Source organism: Nothobranchius furzeri, chromosome 1 (genome assembly GCF_043380555.1).
Source record: "Nothobranchius furzeri strain GRZ-AD chromosome 1, NfurGRZ-RIMD1, whole genome shotgun sequence".
Classification (NCBI taxonomy): Eukaryota; Metazoa; Chordata; class Actinopteri; order Cyprinodontiformes; family Nothobranchiidae; genus Nothobranchius; species Nothobranchius furzeri.
In genome coordinates this window covers 43,893,557-43,910,434 of record NC_091741.1, presented here as the reverse complement: position 1 = coordinate 43,910,434, position 16,878 = coordinate 43,893,557, and the positions used below count along the sequence as shown (strand labels likewise).

Genomic DNA, 16,878 nt, shown 5'->3' with positions numbered 1-16,878 from the left:
CCGCTCAGTCTGTCGCTGTCGCTGTGTCCTTGGGCAAGACACTTAACCCACGTTGCCTGCTGGTGGTGGTCGGAGGGACCGGCGGCGCCAGTGCTCGGCAGCCTTGCCTCCGTCAGTGCACTCCAGGGCAGCTGTGGCTACATCGTAGCTCATCCCCACCAGTGTGTGAATGGGTGAATGACTGATTGTGTTGTAAAGCACCTTGAGGGGTTCCAGGACTCTAGAAGGCGCTTTATCAAATAAAGGCCATTTACCAAAATTACACTGAATGGGCTCTGTATTTGGAGCTTGCATCCTTTGATGTCATTTGTTGATATGTTAAATACGTAAAAGTTAGTTATGAATGTGATGGGACAGATAGATCCGGTCTGGTCCCTTCTCCGTAAAGAGGCAGGCGGCTCACATTGGACGGATAGCAGGGCGGGGCGAGCCATCCAGTAAAAGGCAGCTGCCTGCTCCTCCAGCAGGACAGCTCTTGTGTGGCAATCAGGTGCTAGTGTGTGTTGAGACTCCAACTACAAGCTGCGATTATAAGTACTCTCCCTCCTGTGTTGCTTGTGCGGCATTAGCTAATGCTCGTTGCTCCGTCTTAATTTGTTTTGTATCGTGTGATCGCAGACTGGAGCTGCATATGCTGTTACAGTGTCAAACTGCACCCAGGTACTCCTAATCAGATCTCTGCCCATGTGTGTGTGGCAGCCGTATTAACCCAGCGGGCACAGTGATTCAAGGTTGAATCAACGTCATGGACCATGGTTGAATCACCGCTGGATTTGGTTTTGATTTTGAAAGGTGAATCAACGTTGATATTCCGACGTTGGAACGACGGGATATCAATGTTGATTCACCTTTCAAAATCAAAACCAAATCCAGCATTGATTCAACGTTGATATTACAACGCCTTTTCAATGTTCAATTAATGTTGATTTTCCAAAACAATTTCAACATTCACCACCATAGCCAACTAGCTTCTACATTTTTACAAGATTTATTGTATCCATCATAGCTGTGTGCAATATTGATTGACACAGAATAAATGCCATCAGTCTGTCGCTGTTGTTGTGTCCTTGGGCAAGACACTTAACCCACGTTGCCTGCTGGTGGTCGTCGGAGGGACCGGTGGCGCCCGTGCTCGGCAGGCTCGCCTCTGTCAGTGCGCCCCAGGGCAGCTGTGGCTACATTGTAGTTCATCCCCACCAGTGTGTGAATGTGTGTGTGAATGGCTGATTGTGTTGTAAAGCGCGTTGGGGGGTTCCAGGACTCTAGAAGGCGCTATATCAAATACAGGCCGTTTACCATTTAATTTATCAGGCGAATAAAGAAATAGTCAATTAAAAGAAAACAAACTTTATTTATAACAACAAGGAATAACAATTCAATTGAAATAGCAATAAAAAAATAAAGGTGAAAAAAATGTTTTTAAAAATAAAAACAGAACTAGTCACTCAAGGGAGGAAGGTTTTTTTTGATTTTTTCAGCCACCACCACCCACTCTCTCTGGTGCATATTTCAAATATTTAGACACAATCTCCGTTGCTTGTGTCTGGGTCGTCTGGTGTGTGGTGACAACAGCATCTAAAGAGGAAACAACAGAGACCATCATCATGTCTGCTGTTCATCAGCATGAGAAAATTCCTTCCAACAGCAACTGATATTCACTCCACACCAAAATAGATGGGGCACGCAAAGAGGGTAACCAATCACTGATCAGAACCAAATCCTTGAGGAAACGTAATGTGTAGTATTTCTTGAATTATCACAAAATGTTATACTTCTGCTTCTGTTTTCAGTAACGGTTATACGCTTACCACAGATGATTTGGAAGAGCAAAGACTCAGAAAAGGCTATTTTCCCAGTCCTCCCCTTCAGGCTCATTTGTGCCATCATTGAATTTGTCAGTGTCCTGTAAACAAAAATGGACAGTGTAACATTTTAGTTAGACGATTACCTGATAGCTCTGCAAGGGCTACAAATATTTAGCAATTACGAAAATGTACTTCATGTAAAGCACATGAATTTAGATACATACGCTGTCATGGATTTTTTTTACCATGTCCACGGCATCAATGCCCCCCAGTCTTTTGAAATGGGAAAGCTGAAAGAGGAAAAAAAAAGACAGTACTTGAAAAAAACATCATAAACACTTAGGGCAGCATGCAAAAACACGAATCAGTTGAAGCTTACAAAGGCTGCCCTTTCTTGCTCGTTTTTGAGACTACTCCAGTTCCCCGAAATCCATCTGGGTGTCTGCGGGCTTGAATTGCACTGTTGTGCCATGTGTCGTTCCGAGATTCGTTCTTCCAGAATCACGTATTTCAATGAGCAGCTGAAGTACTTTCTTCTGGAATTCTAGGTAACAGGGGAAGGAGCACACCTGTTATCTAATAGTATTGTAGCTTGGAATGACCGTCCCTCATTAGAATCATTAAAATGAAGACTTGTAACATTAAACTTACTTTCTTCTGACAAAGAGACGTTGGAAGAGTTAGAGGAACCGCGAGAGCTGGAGTGGCTGGGGCTTGGTTGTTGGCTGTGAGAGAGGAAGTGGTTGGGGCTTGGATGTCTGCTTCGATGGCGGGAGAGGCTTGGGAGTTGGTTGTTGTCGGCTTCGGGAGTAGCTGGGGCTTGGTCGTCGGCTTCGAGAGCGAGAGCGGCTGGGGCTTAATGGTCGTCGGCTTTGAGAGCAGGAGCGGCTGGGAGTTTTCTGTTGGCTGCCAGAGAGGGACTTTCTTTGGCTTCGTTCGTACCTTTCATCTAATCCAATTTTGCCTACAGGAAAGGCAAAGTAAGCAAAGCTCCGCCAAACTTTCATGAACCGTATTTAAATATGCAGAACAGTAACACAAAAATAAAATGTTTAACATGATCACTTACCAGATTGTACAATATTTAACTTGTTGGGTACACAGGAAAGAGGAGGGAAATCATCTGTGATGGAATAGGCATGATTGATTATAAATACCACAATAACAAAAGCGATAGGCAATTTCAGGGTGTCCACTTCAACTATTCACTCAAATTTTGTGAAATACCTATTACATACCTCCATTTGTATAAGTCTGTAGTTCAGGAACAGCTTCAATTCTATCTGCAGCATTGTCAGGAATGTCATCTGCAATATATCACAAAACACAGAAATGATGATGGTGTTTGTTTTGTTAGAAGAATAGATAACGACATGCATATTCCAATATCGACAAATACATAATGAATGGGGACACAGGTAAATACGAACAATTCCTGGAATGGGACTTTATAGTATTATGCATACCCATTTGATAGTCTGGATAGACCTTCTCCTTTGGCACCCTCTTCGCGGGTATTGTGAATGGCTCCTCGTCTGAGCCGCTCATTTCAGCCGTGGTTGTGAAATCATATTATGCAAATAGTGTTCTTGCATCTATAGGCAGGGAATGTCCACGTTTTCGTAAGACAACGAGGAGCTCATCAACAGATGCTCGTGTTGCCTTATTGCGAACAGCCCGCTTGGCCAAATCATTTCTTAAATCACAGGATTCTACTGGTAAGATGTCTGTTTCTGTTAAACAACTTTCGCTGCTGCTGTGGCCTTCCAGGTCACACATGTCTTCAGTCTCAGTGGCTGTGGAACACTCTGCATCACCAAAATCTTCTCTTTGATTGCTGCTGTTTGTCGTACACAGGCCAACTTCAGGATTAAAACGCTGATCCTCCTCTGAGTCACTGGTAGATACTAAAATTTCTTGCAACTTGGCATTCATCCTCCTCCATTTCTTCAGGTGGGTCATCTATGCAAATATAAAAAAGTAACTGTTGAATCTATTCAAAGTAATTTCACTAGTAAGTGAAAAAAAATTTAACCAATCATAGAAAAAGTCAGTAAAGGATTAAAAGGTACTAAATTCCTTAAAGAAATGGTTTGGACCAGGTGGATGATAGACCACAGCACAGTAGAATGGGTCCTTATGCTCAACTCTGCTGCAGTTCAAGAGCCACGTGGAGAACAACAGCTAGGCCTCCACTTCGACTAAAACCCTGAGGCAGGCTATGAAAGCATACACTCGGGCAGAGTTCAATCACACCAGAATAATGAGGTGTTTGCTGCCAAACTTCAGTCAAAAACAGAAAATCCAGGTTTTTAGAGAGAATTAGATCATTAAACAGGAAGGACTTAATGTTATTGGAGCTAGGCCTGGACGATATAGCCTCAAATCTATATTGCGATAAAATCTGAAGCATGTGCGGTAACGATATATTTTTTCCTCTGTTTATTTATGTCAAAATGACATGCTTTTAAATGTCCTCATGTGACAAATAAATGCCACTTGAGGCATATAGGCCTCCTCCTCCGCCCACTCCATGCTTGCAGTCACTGCCATTGTGTTGTCCCAATGTCAGCAGGGTGCACATCTGAGTGACGTCATGTGTTATTGCGGTATTGCGATATAGCCAAAAACTATCATTACCCAATTTTATATCGTTTCTACCTTATATCGTTTATATTGCCTACCCCTAATTGGAGCGGGTATTTAATAGAGCCATGAGTGAGGTGGAGGAATCAGAAACAGCTGGAGTTAGTGGACATAATTTAGCAGGATTGTGTTTGTAAAAATCACTCATGGAGGTAACAGGAGGAGAAACATCTGAAGAATGAGAAAAAACAGACCTAAACATGGACGGAGAAACAGCAGGGCTGCATCGCGACCCGGCGGGAATGCGGACGTGGCTCTCAGGTCGCCAAACAATTGTTTGTTGTTGTTCTTTAAAGAACAAGGAGCGGAATGATCGATGTTTACTACTGTACGCTTAAAAAGAAGCCTTATTTCTCACCTGGATTCCTGCTCATTTAGCCTTTTTCGTCCAATTTGAAATCGGTTTCGGTTATTTGTTTCCCTGAATAGCTGTAATGCTAAGCGGCTCCGTAGTTTAAAGTCATAAATAAGGTTCACAGTTGGTTTTTGAGAAAATTAAAAGCTTAAATTACCTTCAAACATTGTAGCCACACACACCTCTGGTCCTGCTTCTTCTCAGTGTCCTGCTTCTTCTCCGTCTCCTGCTCCTTTTATCCTTCATGCAGCTTTTCTTCGTGTTTGTTTTCTTCTTCTTCCTCTGCAGACTGACGTAAAACACATGCAGACTGCTACCTAGCGCTATATACTCAGAAGTGCATCTCGGTCGTGGGGAACTGGTGGGTGGGGCCCATGGACGTAATTTTCACTTTAGAAGTAGGGGGGACATGGGGGTCTTTACAGTATGCTCTAATAGGAAACAAGCTTCAACACTAACGGTTGTTTTCTGCTTGGTCCTAGAGCTCAACTAATGTCAATTTAATATATAGCGTAATATTGTTTTGGATGGTAAAAAGTGCAGGGGTCAAAACTTGACTTTGGAAAAAGTGGGGGGGACATGTCCCCCCTGTCCCCCCCCCTCCCCCCCCCCCCCCCCCAAATTACGTCCATGGTGGGGCCAGTGGCCAAGAAACCTGATCGAAAAGTATCATTTTATGCACTTTCACATGAATATATGTTGATGACTTTCACATGTAGGTCGGCAATTGGCTTTCAAAGTGTGTTCCGGGCCAATTGTCTTTTTTTTGTTCGGTCATGTACAACTGTTGTTTTAACGTTGAAACAATCACTATAGTTTATAAACCAACCATATTCCAACCAGGGGCGGCGTTAGGCCCGGCTACTTGGGCTGAAGCCCCGGATGTTTCATGGAAAGCCCCGGATCTAAATCGCGGAAATAACATGCAGTACCAAAGTCCAACAGAGAGGGAGCAGCTAGCAGTAGTTTGTATACAGCCTGCCTGAGCCTCCACCACTGAAGAAGAAGCCCTTCAGCAGCCGGCTTCTTCTGCAGTCTCTGCCTGAAATGCATGAGTGAAGATGGACATGAGGACGTTTTTTAGACCAAAAGTACGGCGACAGAACCCCAGCTTTGATGAGACTGGTGTTGACTCAGGTTTGTGAGACTTACTTGAAAATCTTTGTTGTGCTGCTGGTTTGCCTAAAGTTAGCTTACTACCAGGTAAAGTTGTTGGAGAAAAAAGGATAATATTTACTATCATCTCACACTAAACACTAACAGGAACAATACTCTGCCCTGAAAATGCTTAATATGTAGCTTCAGATTAAAAATTATGTGGTACAAGACATATATGATATTGACTAGTGCGTGTCACGTGTGTGTGTGCGCGCGCGTGCGTGCGTGCGTGTGTGTGCGTGTGTTAAGCCCCGGATGTTCTTCAGTCCTTAATCTGCCCCTGATTCCAACGTTGACGATCAGTTGATACACTGACATAAATATAACCATTGGGCATTCAATGTTGTTTTATCGTTGTTTCACCGCTGAGATTACAACCGTCATAATTTCAACTATATTTCAACGTTGAAGGTCGGTGGTGTGCCGGCTGGGAAGGCTGATCTGATTCAGCCGCGCTACGATGGTAAGTCTTTGCCTCTGATCGGGGAGGGCTGTACTGATCCAGGGGGACCATGCCAGTTTGTTTGTTAACCCAGAGTGGCGTTGTTGCAATCTGGTTATTCATTTGTTTATATCGCTAGCTCTTACTCGCCACATTTATAAACTGTTTTCCCTACTGAGGTCTGCCCAACCTCTAATGTGGTTCACTTCCCGTTTCAGTTTACTGAGCATGTCAGAATAAACGGAGCATCTGTTCATGTCCACGGCGATCCTTCAGCATTAATTCGCTCAACGCAGAAGAGATCCGGTTACATCTTCGGCGCTTCAGCTGTGTGAAGTCCAGGCGAGGTAATCCAGTAACTAGATATCCCCAGGCCGAATTAACGGCCACAGCTCGTTGGCTATTTAAACGGATCTGGAAGCTTCGCGCTAAAGACCGCTTTGAGATGTTTCGCTTTGACCTTCTGCAAAAAGATGTGGTAAATGATCAAAATCTACATTTCTAGGCTTCACTTTTTTTAACTTAAATCACACAGATACAGGTCTGGATAGCGGCTGCAGAGGATCTTTATCCCCCCAGTGTTGTGCGAATGTGCTCTGTTACCCGGTTGTAAACAATAAAATTCAAAGAGTCTAAATGAATCGCCTCAAAATAAATAAATATTAAAATACTCTCATAATTCAGCCTCTTGTACATTTCAATCACCACAAAGCAGGAAGCTCAGGAGGTAGAGCGGGTTGTCCAGTAATCAGATGGTTGCAGGGTCGATCCCGACTTCCGGCAGTGCTGGAAGAACACACTTATTGTGTGGTATGTTGTGCTGAGCTATTTCATGAATTAAGATGCTGGCTAAATGTGGACGCAGCGCCTAAGCTGCCTTGTTCTAAGGTCATGAACCAACGGAGTCGGTGACGGCGCATTTCCATTTAACCTTGAGCATAAATGAGGAAATTCTTCAGAGGACCCGGGGCTAAATATATTCTAACGGACACTCCTGCAGTCACTTTCCAATCTGTTTTACATGTTTGAGCTGAGGAGTCAAGTCCAAAGAAAACGTCTGTTCCATATTAGTGTTCATTTACATGCATTATGCTACTCACATGGGTCAATTAACCGTATAGTGGCCGTTTCTGATCAAACAACACGTGTCACACATAGCGACTCCAGTCCAACAGCGGCATGGTGGCAGCCTACACAGGAGTTATAACGGGTACAGCATTACGCACATAAACAATAGCAGCTTTCAGACTGTCTTTGGGATCGTGGACTTCATACACTCCCATTTGTTGCAGTGTCATCTGAAAATTGTAACTAGTGACACTAACAAAACACAAGAATAGAGAGTGAAGGAGGGAGGTTTGATCCTCTGAAATAAAACATACAGCACACACCAGAGGCTGGATCAGGACCACACAGAGCTGCACCTTTAATTAATCCAGTGGGGAGCCATAAGAGAGCGATCATCCCCATCCCCCTCTAGAGACAGAACAGTTCTCATGCAGACAGATCATTACAGGCAAGGGGAGATTTGGTGCAGCACAGAAAGGCCAACTCAGCCCAAAATGCTAAGAAATACAGATTTTTGCTGGAATAAACTATTCGAAATTGTAAAAATCCTGTTTTATTTTTTTCTCTCTTAATACTTCAGTTTAAATCATCCTTTAAAAAAGCCTCCTTTGGTTTTATTACGGATTTTAAAAATCTAACCAGATCTAATTTGTGTATAGATCCAGCTAATTTTGATTTAAGAAGGAAAAAGTTTTGTATATTTAAAGGGGATTCAGCAGAATCTGCAAAAGTAAAAATAAATAACCCTGAAACACCCAGAAAGATGAAGAAAGAGAGGGAGAAATGCACCAGTGTGAAGCTGGTTGGCTGTGAATGTGAACAGAGGTCTTAGCTTATTTGGTATTAAACAGAATATTCAAAGAGTAGACGGCTGTGTTGCTTTTTCTAATAAAAAGCCACAAAACCAAGCCCCCGAGCCACTCCACGAGGCGGCAGGCTGCATGTGTGCAATCCTCTCTATTTAAATATGAATAACAACAAAGCTGGAAAGATCAGTGAGGGATGATCAGAGCCTCTCAGATCTGAAGGAGCACACAGAACCGAGCCCTTTTCAACACTGGAAAGATAATTGTAATTCTGTTGTCTTTGACATCCTTTTCATTCACATTATTTTAAAATTCCTTAAAATGTTTTATTTTAATAATTCCGTTTATGTCAGCAGTGATCATGTGCACGAGATACAGCATCTCTCAGCATCCCCAAATGCTCTCTGGTTACAGTTAGTGAGATCAAATACAGAGTTGAGTCATTTAAAACATCTACAACAGGTGGGATCATGCTGCTAACTTGGTTTTGGCTGGATTTTAACACCCACCCCTTTAGCATCAATAGATGTAAACCAGCATGTCTCGGTGCAACTAAACATGCTTGATCAAAATTCAGATTTCTATAAAAACAGATAAAGTATGGTTTCCATTCTTTAGGATCTACTGAAAGCAAACTTAATGAAAGGTTTAGCAGTGTTGAGGTTTCTCTACTGCGCTCAGTGAATAATACCAGCCTAACTAATCACAAATGTTACCCGACAGATAATCTTCATGTTTTATCGGGGCTGTGGTAATAATCAAATTGAATTTCAGCTTTGAAAAATCACCCAAACAGCTTCATAAACAAACCAAAAATCAATTGCACTTATTTTTTTCACATTCTGCTTTAAGGTTGGTTTATGCTTGGCGCGTCAGCGAGGTCCGCACGGCTCCGCGCGGCAAAATTGCGTCATTTTAACAACCACACCCCTCCACCGCGTGTCCGCACGGCCCAAAATTTCCGCAACGCGCACCTCGGAAAATTTCTAACCATGCAGACAGACGGACGTGGAAAAACATGGCGGACCGGCAAGAACTAGTATGGCAGAGGGTCGTAAATACAGACGTTTGTATGATTCAGCTCTCAGAGATCACCGTGATCAACATGTTGTTAATAATTCTTGGAGAGAAATAGCTCGCACTGTCGGAAAAGACGAGGACGCTGTTAAAAATGCTGAAATGCCATGTTGTAAACAGTAATTTCTACTTCTACTATGGTGTAGTGTTGGATGCATGCCGTAGAGCTCCATGCTGCCCCCTACAGTTTGGGAGAATATTGGCTCACCGCAGAGACAAGCAGCATGAACCATAAACACTGAGAGTTGTGAAGCGCGTTCCATCCGCGAGCCGCATCACCGCGCAGAAAGTGAATGCGTCAGGCATAAACCAAGCTTTACAGGCAGGGACGAAATTTTGATTTCAGAAGTGGGGGGGACACAGCAGGCTTGTGCGGATTTGGGGTGGGGGGTGTTATGTAAAGACCCCTTGACACGTCACGATATTTGTGACCCAGCAAATGTGATCACTTTTCTCTGTTAACCCATAATAAAGACATTAAAGAACCAAACTTCATGAATGTTTTTTGTGACAAAGAAGTATCTGTTCCAATCACTCTATCAGAGAAAAATCAGAGTTTTAGAAATAACGGGACACTCAGTAGAGCCATTATATTATATTTTTTACAAGTGTATGTAAACTTCTGACCACAACTGTATACTTCTCAGCCTTCAGAGAGTACAGACGCTTTTTTCTCAGCTCCCTTATCGGCTTCCCCAAGGCTCTTGTCCTGTCTGCCTACAGAGCACTTCTCTGCATTTCTCCTGAAACCACTACTCTTTTTTGGAAATATGGACTTAATTAATTGGTCATTCAACGTGATTGACAAAATTTTCTCTACGATGAGAACGGAGAAGGGGGCTCCCACCTGTCCCGAGGGGACATTCGCATCGGGATATGCACTCGATTCTTGGGAGGTCTGGCGAATCGTGTGCCTCTCTCAGCTGTCCATCGAGGACGTGGAAGATTTGTGGATATTCGGCCTGATGATCACTGGATTTCTTCTGATTGGAGTGGGAGGATATCTGGTTTTCTGGAAATTTGGGAAGACGGGAGCGATTGGAGTGCGACCCGTACCCACGGAATGTGCCGCTCGTGCGGTGACCTCACAGACTGGGACGTTACTCGAGGTGAACCGTAAGCTGGACAATGTCCTTGCGGCGTTGCCTGTGTTAGTGCGCAAGATGGATTTGATCTCGGAGAGGGTCGCCGGACGATGCGGGGATGTGGAATGTAAAATTGGCTTCACTGGTGGACATGAATGACCACTTAGAGACTACAAGACGGAGGGGAAGATTATCTCTGTCTGCCCTAAACAAAGTCATGTTTATCCTTATCTGACGCCATAGCAGCCTCTCAAGGCTGCCTCAACACACCCCCACAAAAAGGAGGAATGCCGACAGATGCTGTGTCCCGACCTTCACCCTCTTCCTTCAGATTCTGCAGGAACTTCAATGTGCTCTCTGTTCCTTATCTCTCCCTCCCACCTGTTGGTCTGCAGCTGGTCGATGCGCCGCAGTGGCAGCTCCCACTGGAGGCTTCAGGATCCCGCCCACCCCCACCTCCCCATCGGACTCTGATGTTGTATACGTGCTGTCTGTGCTTCCATGTCGGGTGTTTTTTTGCATTAGAGTGCTACACCCTGCTGGTGTAACCCTGTTAATGCCTTTTTTTTCCCCCTCCCTGAACTTTCCTCATGTAACACCCTTTTCATCTAACTATTAAGGTAGCGCGACTCATGTTGCGAATGACCGCAGTCACCAATTCTTGTTATGTGTCTTACCCACGTATGTCTGATCTTTGAATTGTGTGTGCTGAAACTGAATTTCATTTCTCTGTATGTCCTGCACATGTGGAGAATATGACAATAAATGACTTTGACTTGACTTTGACTTTGATATATATATATATATATATATATATATATATATATATATATATATATATATATATATATATATATATATATATAAGTTAAAAAATGTACAACTCTTATTATTTTTATTTATTATCATTATTGAAGTGCAGTTTTGGCTGTTGACAATGGATAGGCCATTGTATTTATTGTTTTGGGTCTTTTTTTTATTGTTTTTGGTGCAACATTTTCTAACAGGGAGTGAGATTCCTTTTTTATTTAATTTTTGTTTGTTATTTTTATTCATTTAGAAGTTCTGGTTCTGGACATTTCAATGTTAAATTAAGGTTTATTTGTTGCATTTTAAAGGGTGTACTTGCATTATTATGATATATTAACATTATATTAGTGGTTATTTTGGTCTAGATAATGTTGACAATGATATCGTTTATCATCAACAATTTGTTGGACAAAATATCGTCCAGCAAAATGTGTTACTTTCCCAGGCCTAGTCAAAAGTATAAAAATTATTTATACATAAACGGTCCCTCCTGAGATCTGGCCGTTTGTTCATTTGCTGTGTTAGAGGACATGCTGAACTAATGTTTTACACATGATCATCACCCTAACATTTGAGTGCATAAAACATATTAAATGTTTTTTTCCCTTAAAAGTGTTTAAACAGTTGTTGCATTTCAACACACAAAAAATAAATGGAAAAAATAAGATAAATCTAATGAAAAGTGTACATCTTTGACATTAAGCTTAAAAAGATCTGTTGACGATGATGATACTGTTCATTTTTCAGAGCTTTTTAATGTGAACATATACATTGCAATAGATAAGTTTACAATAAAGTTAAATGATAAAAGTTTTGAAGTTACACTTCTACTACTACTACTACTAGTAATAATAATTATGATGATAATAGTAATAAAAAAAATAATTATAATAATACGAATAAATTGTGTCTGAGGAGTCAGTTATGTGGAGGAGATGAGTTTGTAAAAGTTAGTTTTGAGTTTGTGTGTGAAGGAGGAGGTGAGTCTGAGCTTAATGCAGGGGTGTCACATGTCCAACTTACGTTTTGACTTTGAAAGAAGTCTCTTATATCCACTTTTCGTTTTCTTGACATGCTGCCTCCTGGCTGTGCCTAACTACCAAAGACTCACAAATGAACACTTATTCAAATGTTATGTAATGGAAGATGAGCTGAGCTCTGATATTACACAGCGTCTAGTTGACGATGTGACTCAGTACCGGTGTTCCCTAGCGGCTCCAAACTAGCAAAACAACGTGAGCACGTTCTGACTGTTTACAACTTGAGTGACAGCAGCAACAGCCAATAATACGTTAGCAAGTATCAGCAGAGCCAATAGATTAGCTTTTGGGCGGGTCTAATAGGAAACCGGTTTCCGTTTCGGTCCTAGTGCTCAACCAAATCCATTTAATGGAGCGTAATATTGTTTTTGGACGGAAAAAAGTGCAGGGGACCAAAACTGCCTTTTGAAAAAGTGGGGGGGACATGTCCCACCCGTCCCCCCCCAAAATTACGTCCCAGTTTACAGGCATGCTTTTACTATCTCGCACCTACTGAATGATCCCTACTTCCTCCCCCCTGAAGACCAAACTCACAGGTTTCTATATAATGTCAGGGACGCTATTATTCCTTATTGTTTGACCAGCTGGGTGAACCTTCAGAGTTCCAATAGAGCTTCTCTGCTTTTACGCCTGGAACATATTTGCTTCTTAACCCCGCGTTGATGCAGGCAGCAGGCTTCACTCGTACTTGCTGGAGTGTTCCACTAGGGGGCACAGTAGAAAACTCAGACTGGATAGAGTCCTGGGTTTGTGGGTACAAACGTGGCATAAAGAGGAGGGATCAGTAAATGATTAATTTTGGAATCAGGGCAGAAAAACATCATCAGCAGTATCGTATGACAGTATGAAAGACCTCTAAACCAGAGACGGAGTGACCATGGTGATGTGTCTCGCTTGTTTTGTCTACTCCACCTACGGGTTACTCATATATTGCAGTCTGTGAATGCGTTTCATTCATTTTGGGGGACGTGCACATACGACGCTTCAAATCAACGCAAGTTAAGCAGTAACGCCATTTTAAACGTGTATGAGTCGTGAAAAAGTAAATACATTCTAGGCCTTACAGACGGAGAAAATAATGTTATACGCCGAAACTCCACCGAAGCAGGCAAAACAACCCAGTTTGTAGTCTTTTATCGCTTTGAGTTAATTTCAGTGTGAAATGGTGGTTTGCCGAGTCATTCGCTGCAAACAGACACGGGTGTAAAGTCAACTGTCTTTTTAATAACTTTGATGAAGACAGAAAACAGGAATGAACTGCAGGAATGGAGCCCTCAAAGTCTTTTTGGATTTGCAGCGAACACGTTTTACCGATGCGATTAACATTCATATACTTCTGAAGGAAGACAGGGGCTGACAGTGATGGACCTAAATGTATAAATGTGATGTGTTGATATTACTTATTTCACCATGTAGGATGCGTCTTACCATCCACTGTAGTGAATTGCAAAATAATTTTTTATTATAATAATATAATTCCAATGTTTGTGAAAATGGCGTTATTTATTTAGCACGAAGACCGTAACTGTTACGAGATATGTTAAATCATCCCGGTGTGAGTAGCAGCTGAACCGGTGACCCTGCCGGCAATAAACACCGGTAGGGATCCAAACAGTTTTTTATAAAATTAGCTCCAGTGCAAAAGTGAAACGCTGTTTATCGCATCATTTTATTGATCCAGCGGGGCAAAGTCGGCAGCTGGTTTACATCGGTGAACAGCAGCAGGGAGAATGCAAGCTAACGGTCGTGAGCCGTAACTTTTGTAGATGCTGCTCTGTATGAGCCCCACCATTGCCACCACTGAACTGGGCTTGAACTAGAGGAAACCAGGCTAAACATCGCAAAAATCAAGGATTATGACAACAACAACAAAAAAATACCAATATCAGGCGCTACTTCTCCCTTTGTTTAATACTGGATTCGCTCACTGTTTACTATGATTTAGCCATCTGTTGTGGTGGTATCAGGTGACGGAGATGCAAAGGGTCATCTAAATTAGCTTTAATCTAAACGCCGACTGTTGCACAAATAACTATTTCTGTCAGGAAGAAAGTCTAAACTGTTATTAAAATATATTTAATGTTGATTGTTGTGTGTTAAAAGTACTTTTGTTGTTCTAATTTATACTTTCATGAGTTTTAATCAGCGCTAGGCACACCTCGCTCACTGGACTTAAATCATCGTCTACAGTCTATAAAATGTGAACTAGATAGGCTTTCCTCATTCATGGAGTCTTCACAGTTAAAATAATTATCGTGATTTTTTTTCCATAATCAAAGAGCTCAGTTCAACATGAATGAGATGAAGGAGTTCAGGGGATGAGGAGGTGTCCTAAAGTTAACTTTATGGTTAGAAACATAGAAATCTATAGCATAAAAAACAATTCACAAGATTTGCTCTCCTGTAACTGATAGTGTTAAAATAGCTGATGGTTGAAAAGGTTCACACCCACTAATCCTGAGTGGTTTAGCTCCAAACTTCATCTTCAGGACTTCACTAGAGTGAATGAGTAGCCTGAGGCAGCAGCTGATTGGCCTCATTTTGCAGCTGAACTCACATTCTGCTCCGTAAGTTGTCTGCTGGTCCGTTCGTAGTGCAGTTCACAGATCAGCTCCCGGGCTGATTAATGAGAGGTGGAGTCTCTGTGCTACGACTCCCCAGCAGAGTAATGACTCTCGGAGCTGGAGCAGCCTGTTGGGCTGCTGATACAACGAGAAGACGGAAGATCCTCAGTTTGTTTTTCCAAACCCCTTCTGTCCAGTTTGTCCTCTGGTTTAACCTCATTGTGGCCGAGCATCCGACCTTCACTAAAGCATTTCTCATCAGAACCATTCAAGTATAACTGAATGCATCCTCAGAGTGATGCATGGTGGATTCTTGTTTCTTTTATTTTTTATCTGTTCTGTTCCTCACCTCCTTCTCCAGCTTTTCCTCGGCTCCATTATCAAAATATTTCCCCTTTCAATGAATTTTCCTTTCTCCAACAATTCAGGATCATATTATTCAAATCCTTTCTAACGTATTCTAACTTACTTATCGCTGAATACTTCTTCACTTGTGTGAAATCAGGCCCCTCAATAAACGACGATGCTTTTCTTTTAAAACGCTCCTTTAAACAATGTTTCTGGGTAAAATGCCCCATACCGTCTCTTATCTTATTCATCTCTGCTGATGTCTGACACTGAAGCATTGTTCACTCATGCAAGTGTGTGAGAATATTCAACTGGGCTTCGTCTCTTCGTTTCTGTGCTGAATGAAACCAAATAAAAACATGTTTCACTGCAGAATTCCCGTGTGTGTGTGTGTGTGTGTGTGTGTGTGTGTGTGTGTGTGTGTGTGTGTACGACCGGCCCCAGAAGTTCTGTTTTATAGCTACACTTGAGGATCTAAACTTCTCTACATCACAACTCCACTCATCATTTCTACTCCAATACTAGAAAATTCAAAAAATAAAAAAAGCTACGTGAGAACAAAAGGCTTAAAGTGAAAAATAACTGGAGAATTATAGTGCCACCTGACTTTGCTGTGTTTTCTGTTTCTGCAGCCAAAATCCTCATTTATATTCATTGCTGTCATCAGCATCATTTCCAGAGAGGAAGAGGTGTTTTCAGCAGAAAAGCACAAACAAGCACAACGTAGAATAAATACCCGGTGGGAAGAACAACTTACTAATAAGTTTGTTAAAAGTTCAATAAACATTATTCTCTCTGCTGAATGTGTGCCTACAGCTAACCGAGAACACCAACTTCATGTAAATCCATTTAAAATGTCCATGTTTAGTTTCTCCAGGTCGGATCCACTTCTCTCCTTGAGCAACATCAGAGCTGCTGTTTCCTTCTGTTGGCTGGTTGCATTTTCCAGACACGCCCACCCTGAAAAACCTCCTCGGTGAACATAAACGGGCAGACTGGATTCCTCCATTCTCATTTGCATGTGAACTCCTGCACCTTGCACTACATGCTTCCATTTCACAGTGAAATATGGATCAAGCTTCAGGTCAAACTAATCTGCAAAGCAATTTATTCTACAAATGAACTTGAACTGTCCCTGAAACAGACAACAAGCAGCTTTTTATTCACATCTGTTGACCTTGTTTAGTTTGAACCCAACGTTTGACTTCATTTTACACAAATGCAAGGCGTTTAATCAAATATGACCTTTTTGTCTCCTCAGAGGATGCATTTAATACAATTAGTGTTAAAATGAACAATGACAGTAAGTGAAGAGAACCATTTTTCATGTGAATTTATAAAGACCTAAATAAATCTCAGAGAGACACAAGTCAGTAACCAGAGTCACAGGGATGTTCGTCTCATCTCTGCTCTGCTTATTATTAATGCTTTCTAAAGGTGTTTCTTAATATGCTGCTGGAAGTGTTTCAAAGACACGAGGACAAATGTGTGCAAAAGAAAATCCCTAAAACTCTTAAAGTCACTGCCACGGCCTTTTAGCGTTTACTAAATTAACTCAAATGATTCGATTCAGATGGAAGCCATTCTGAGAGAAGTCACCCACAAGCTTTACAAAAAATATAGATTTTAAAAGTATGTTTGCATGTCAACATTAGCTGCTGCCAAAGAGCTTTG

At 42.0% G+C, this 16,878-nt stretch overlaps 2 protein-coding genes across 5 annotated transcripts in view; both read right to left on the bottom strand.

Annotated features, from left to right (window-relative positions):
• anks1b (ankyrin repeat and sterile alpha motif domain containing 1B) overlaps nucleotides 1-16,878 on the bottom strand; it is a 305,040-nt gene that overhangs the window by 55,822 nt on the left and 232,340 nt on the right. The gene's annotated exons all lie outside the window — the stretch shown is intronic.
• Nucleotides 1,487-3,353, bottom strand: LOC139072249 (uncharacterized). Its single transcript, XM_070555837.1, has 8 exons — nucleotides 3,272-3,353; nucleotides 3,044-3,112; nucleotides 2,875-2,928; nucleotides 2,457-2,704; nucleotides 2,185-2,349; nucleotides 2,030-2,095; nucleotides 1,809-1,903; nucleotides 1,487-1,575 (listed from the first exon to the last, which is right to left on the bottom strand). The coding sequence occupies exons 1-7, from the start codon at nucleotides 3,351-3,353 to the stop codon at nucleotides 1,835-1,837; spliced, it is 753 nt and encodes a 250-aa protein (XP_070411938.1). The 3' UTR covers nucleotides 1,487-1,575; nucleotides 1,809-1,834.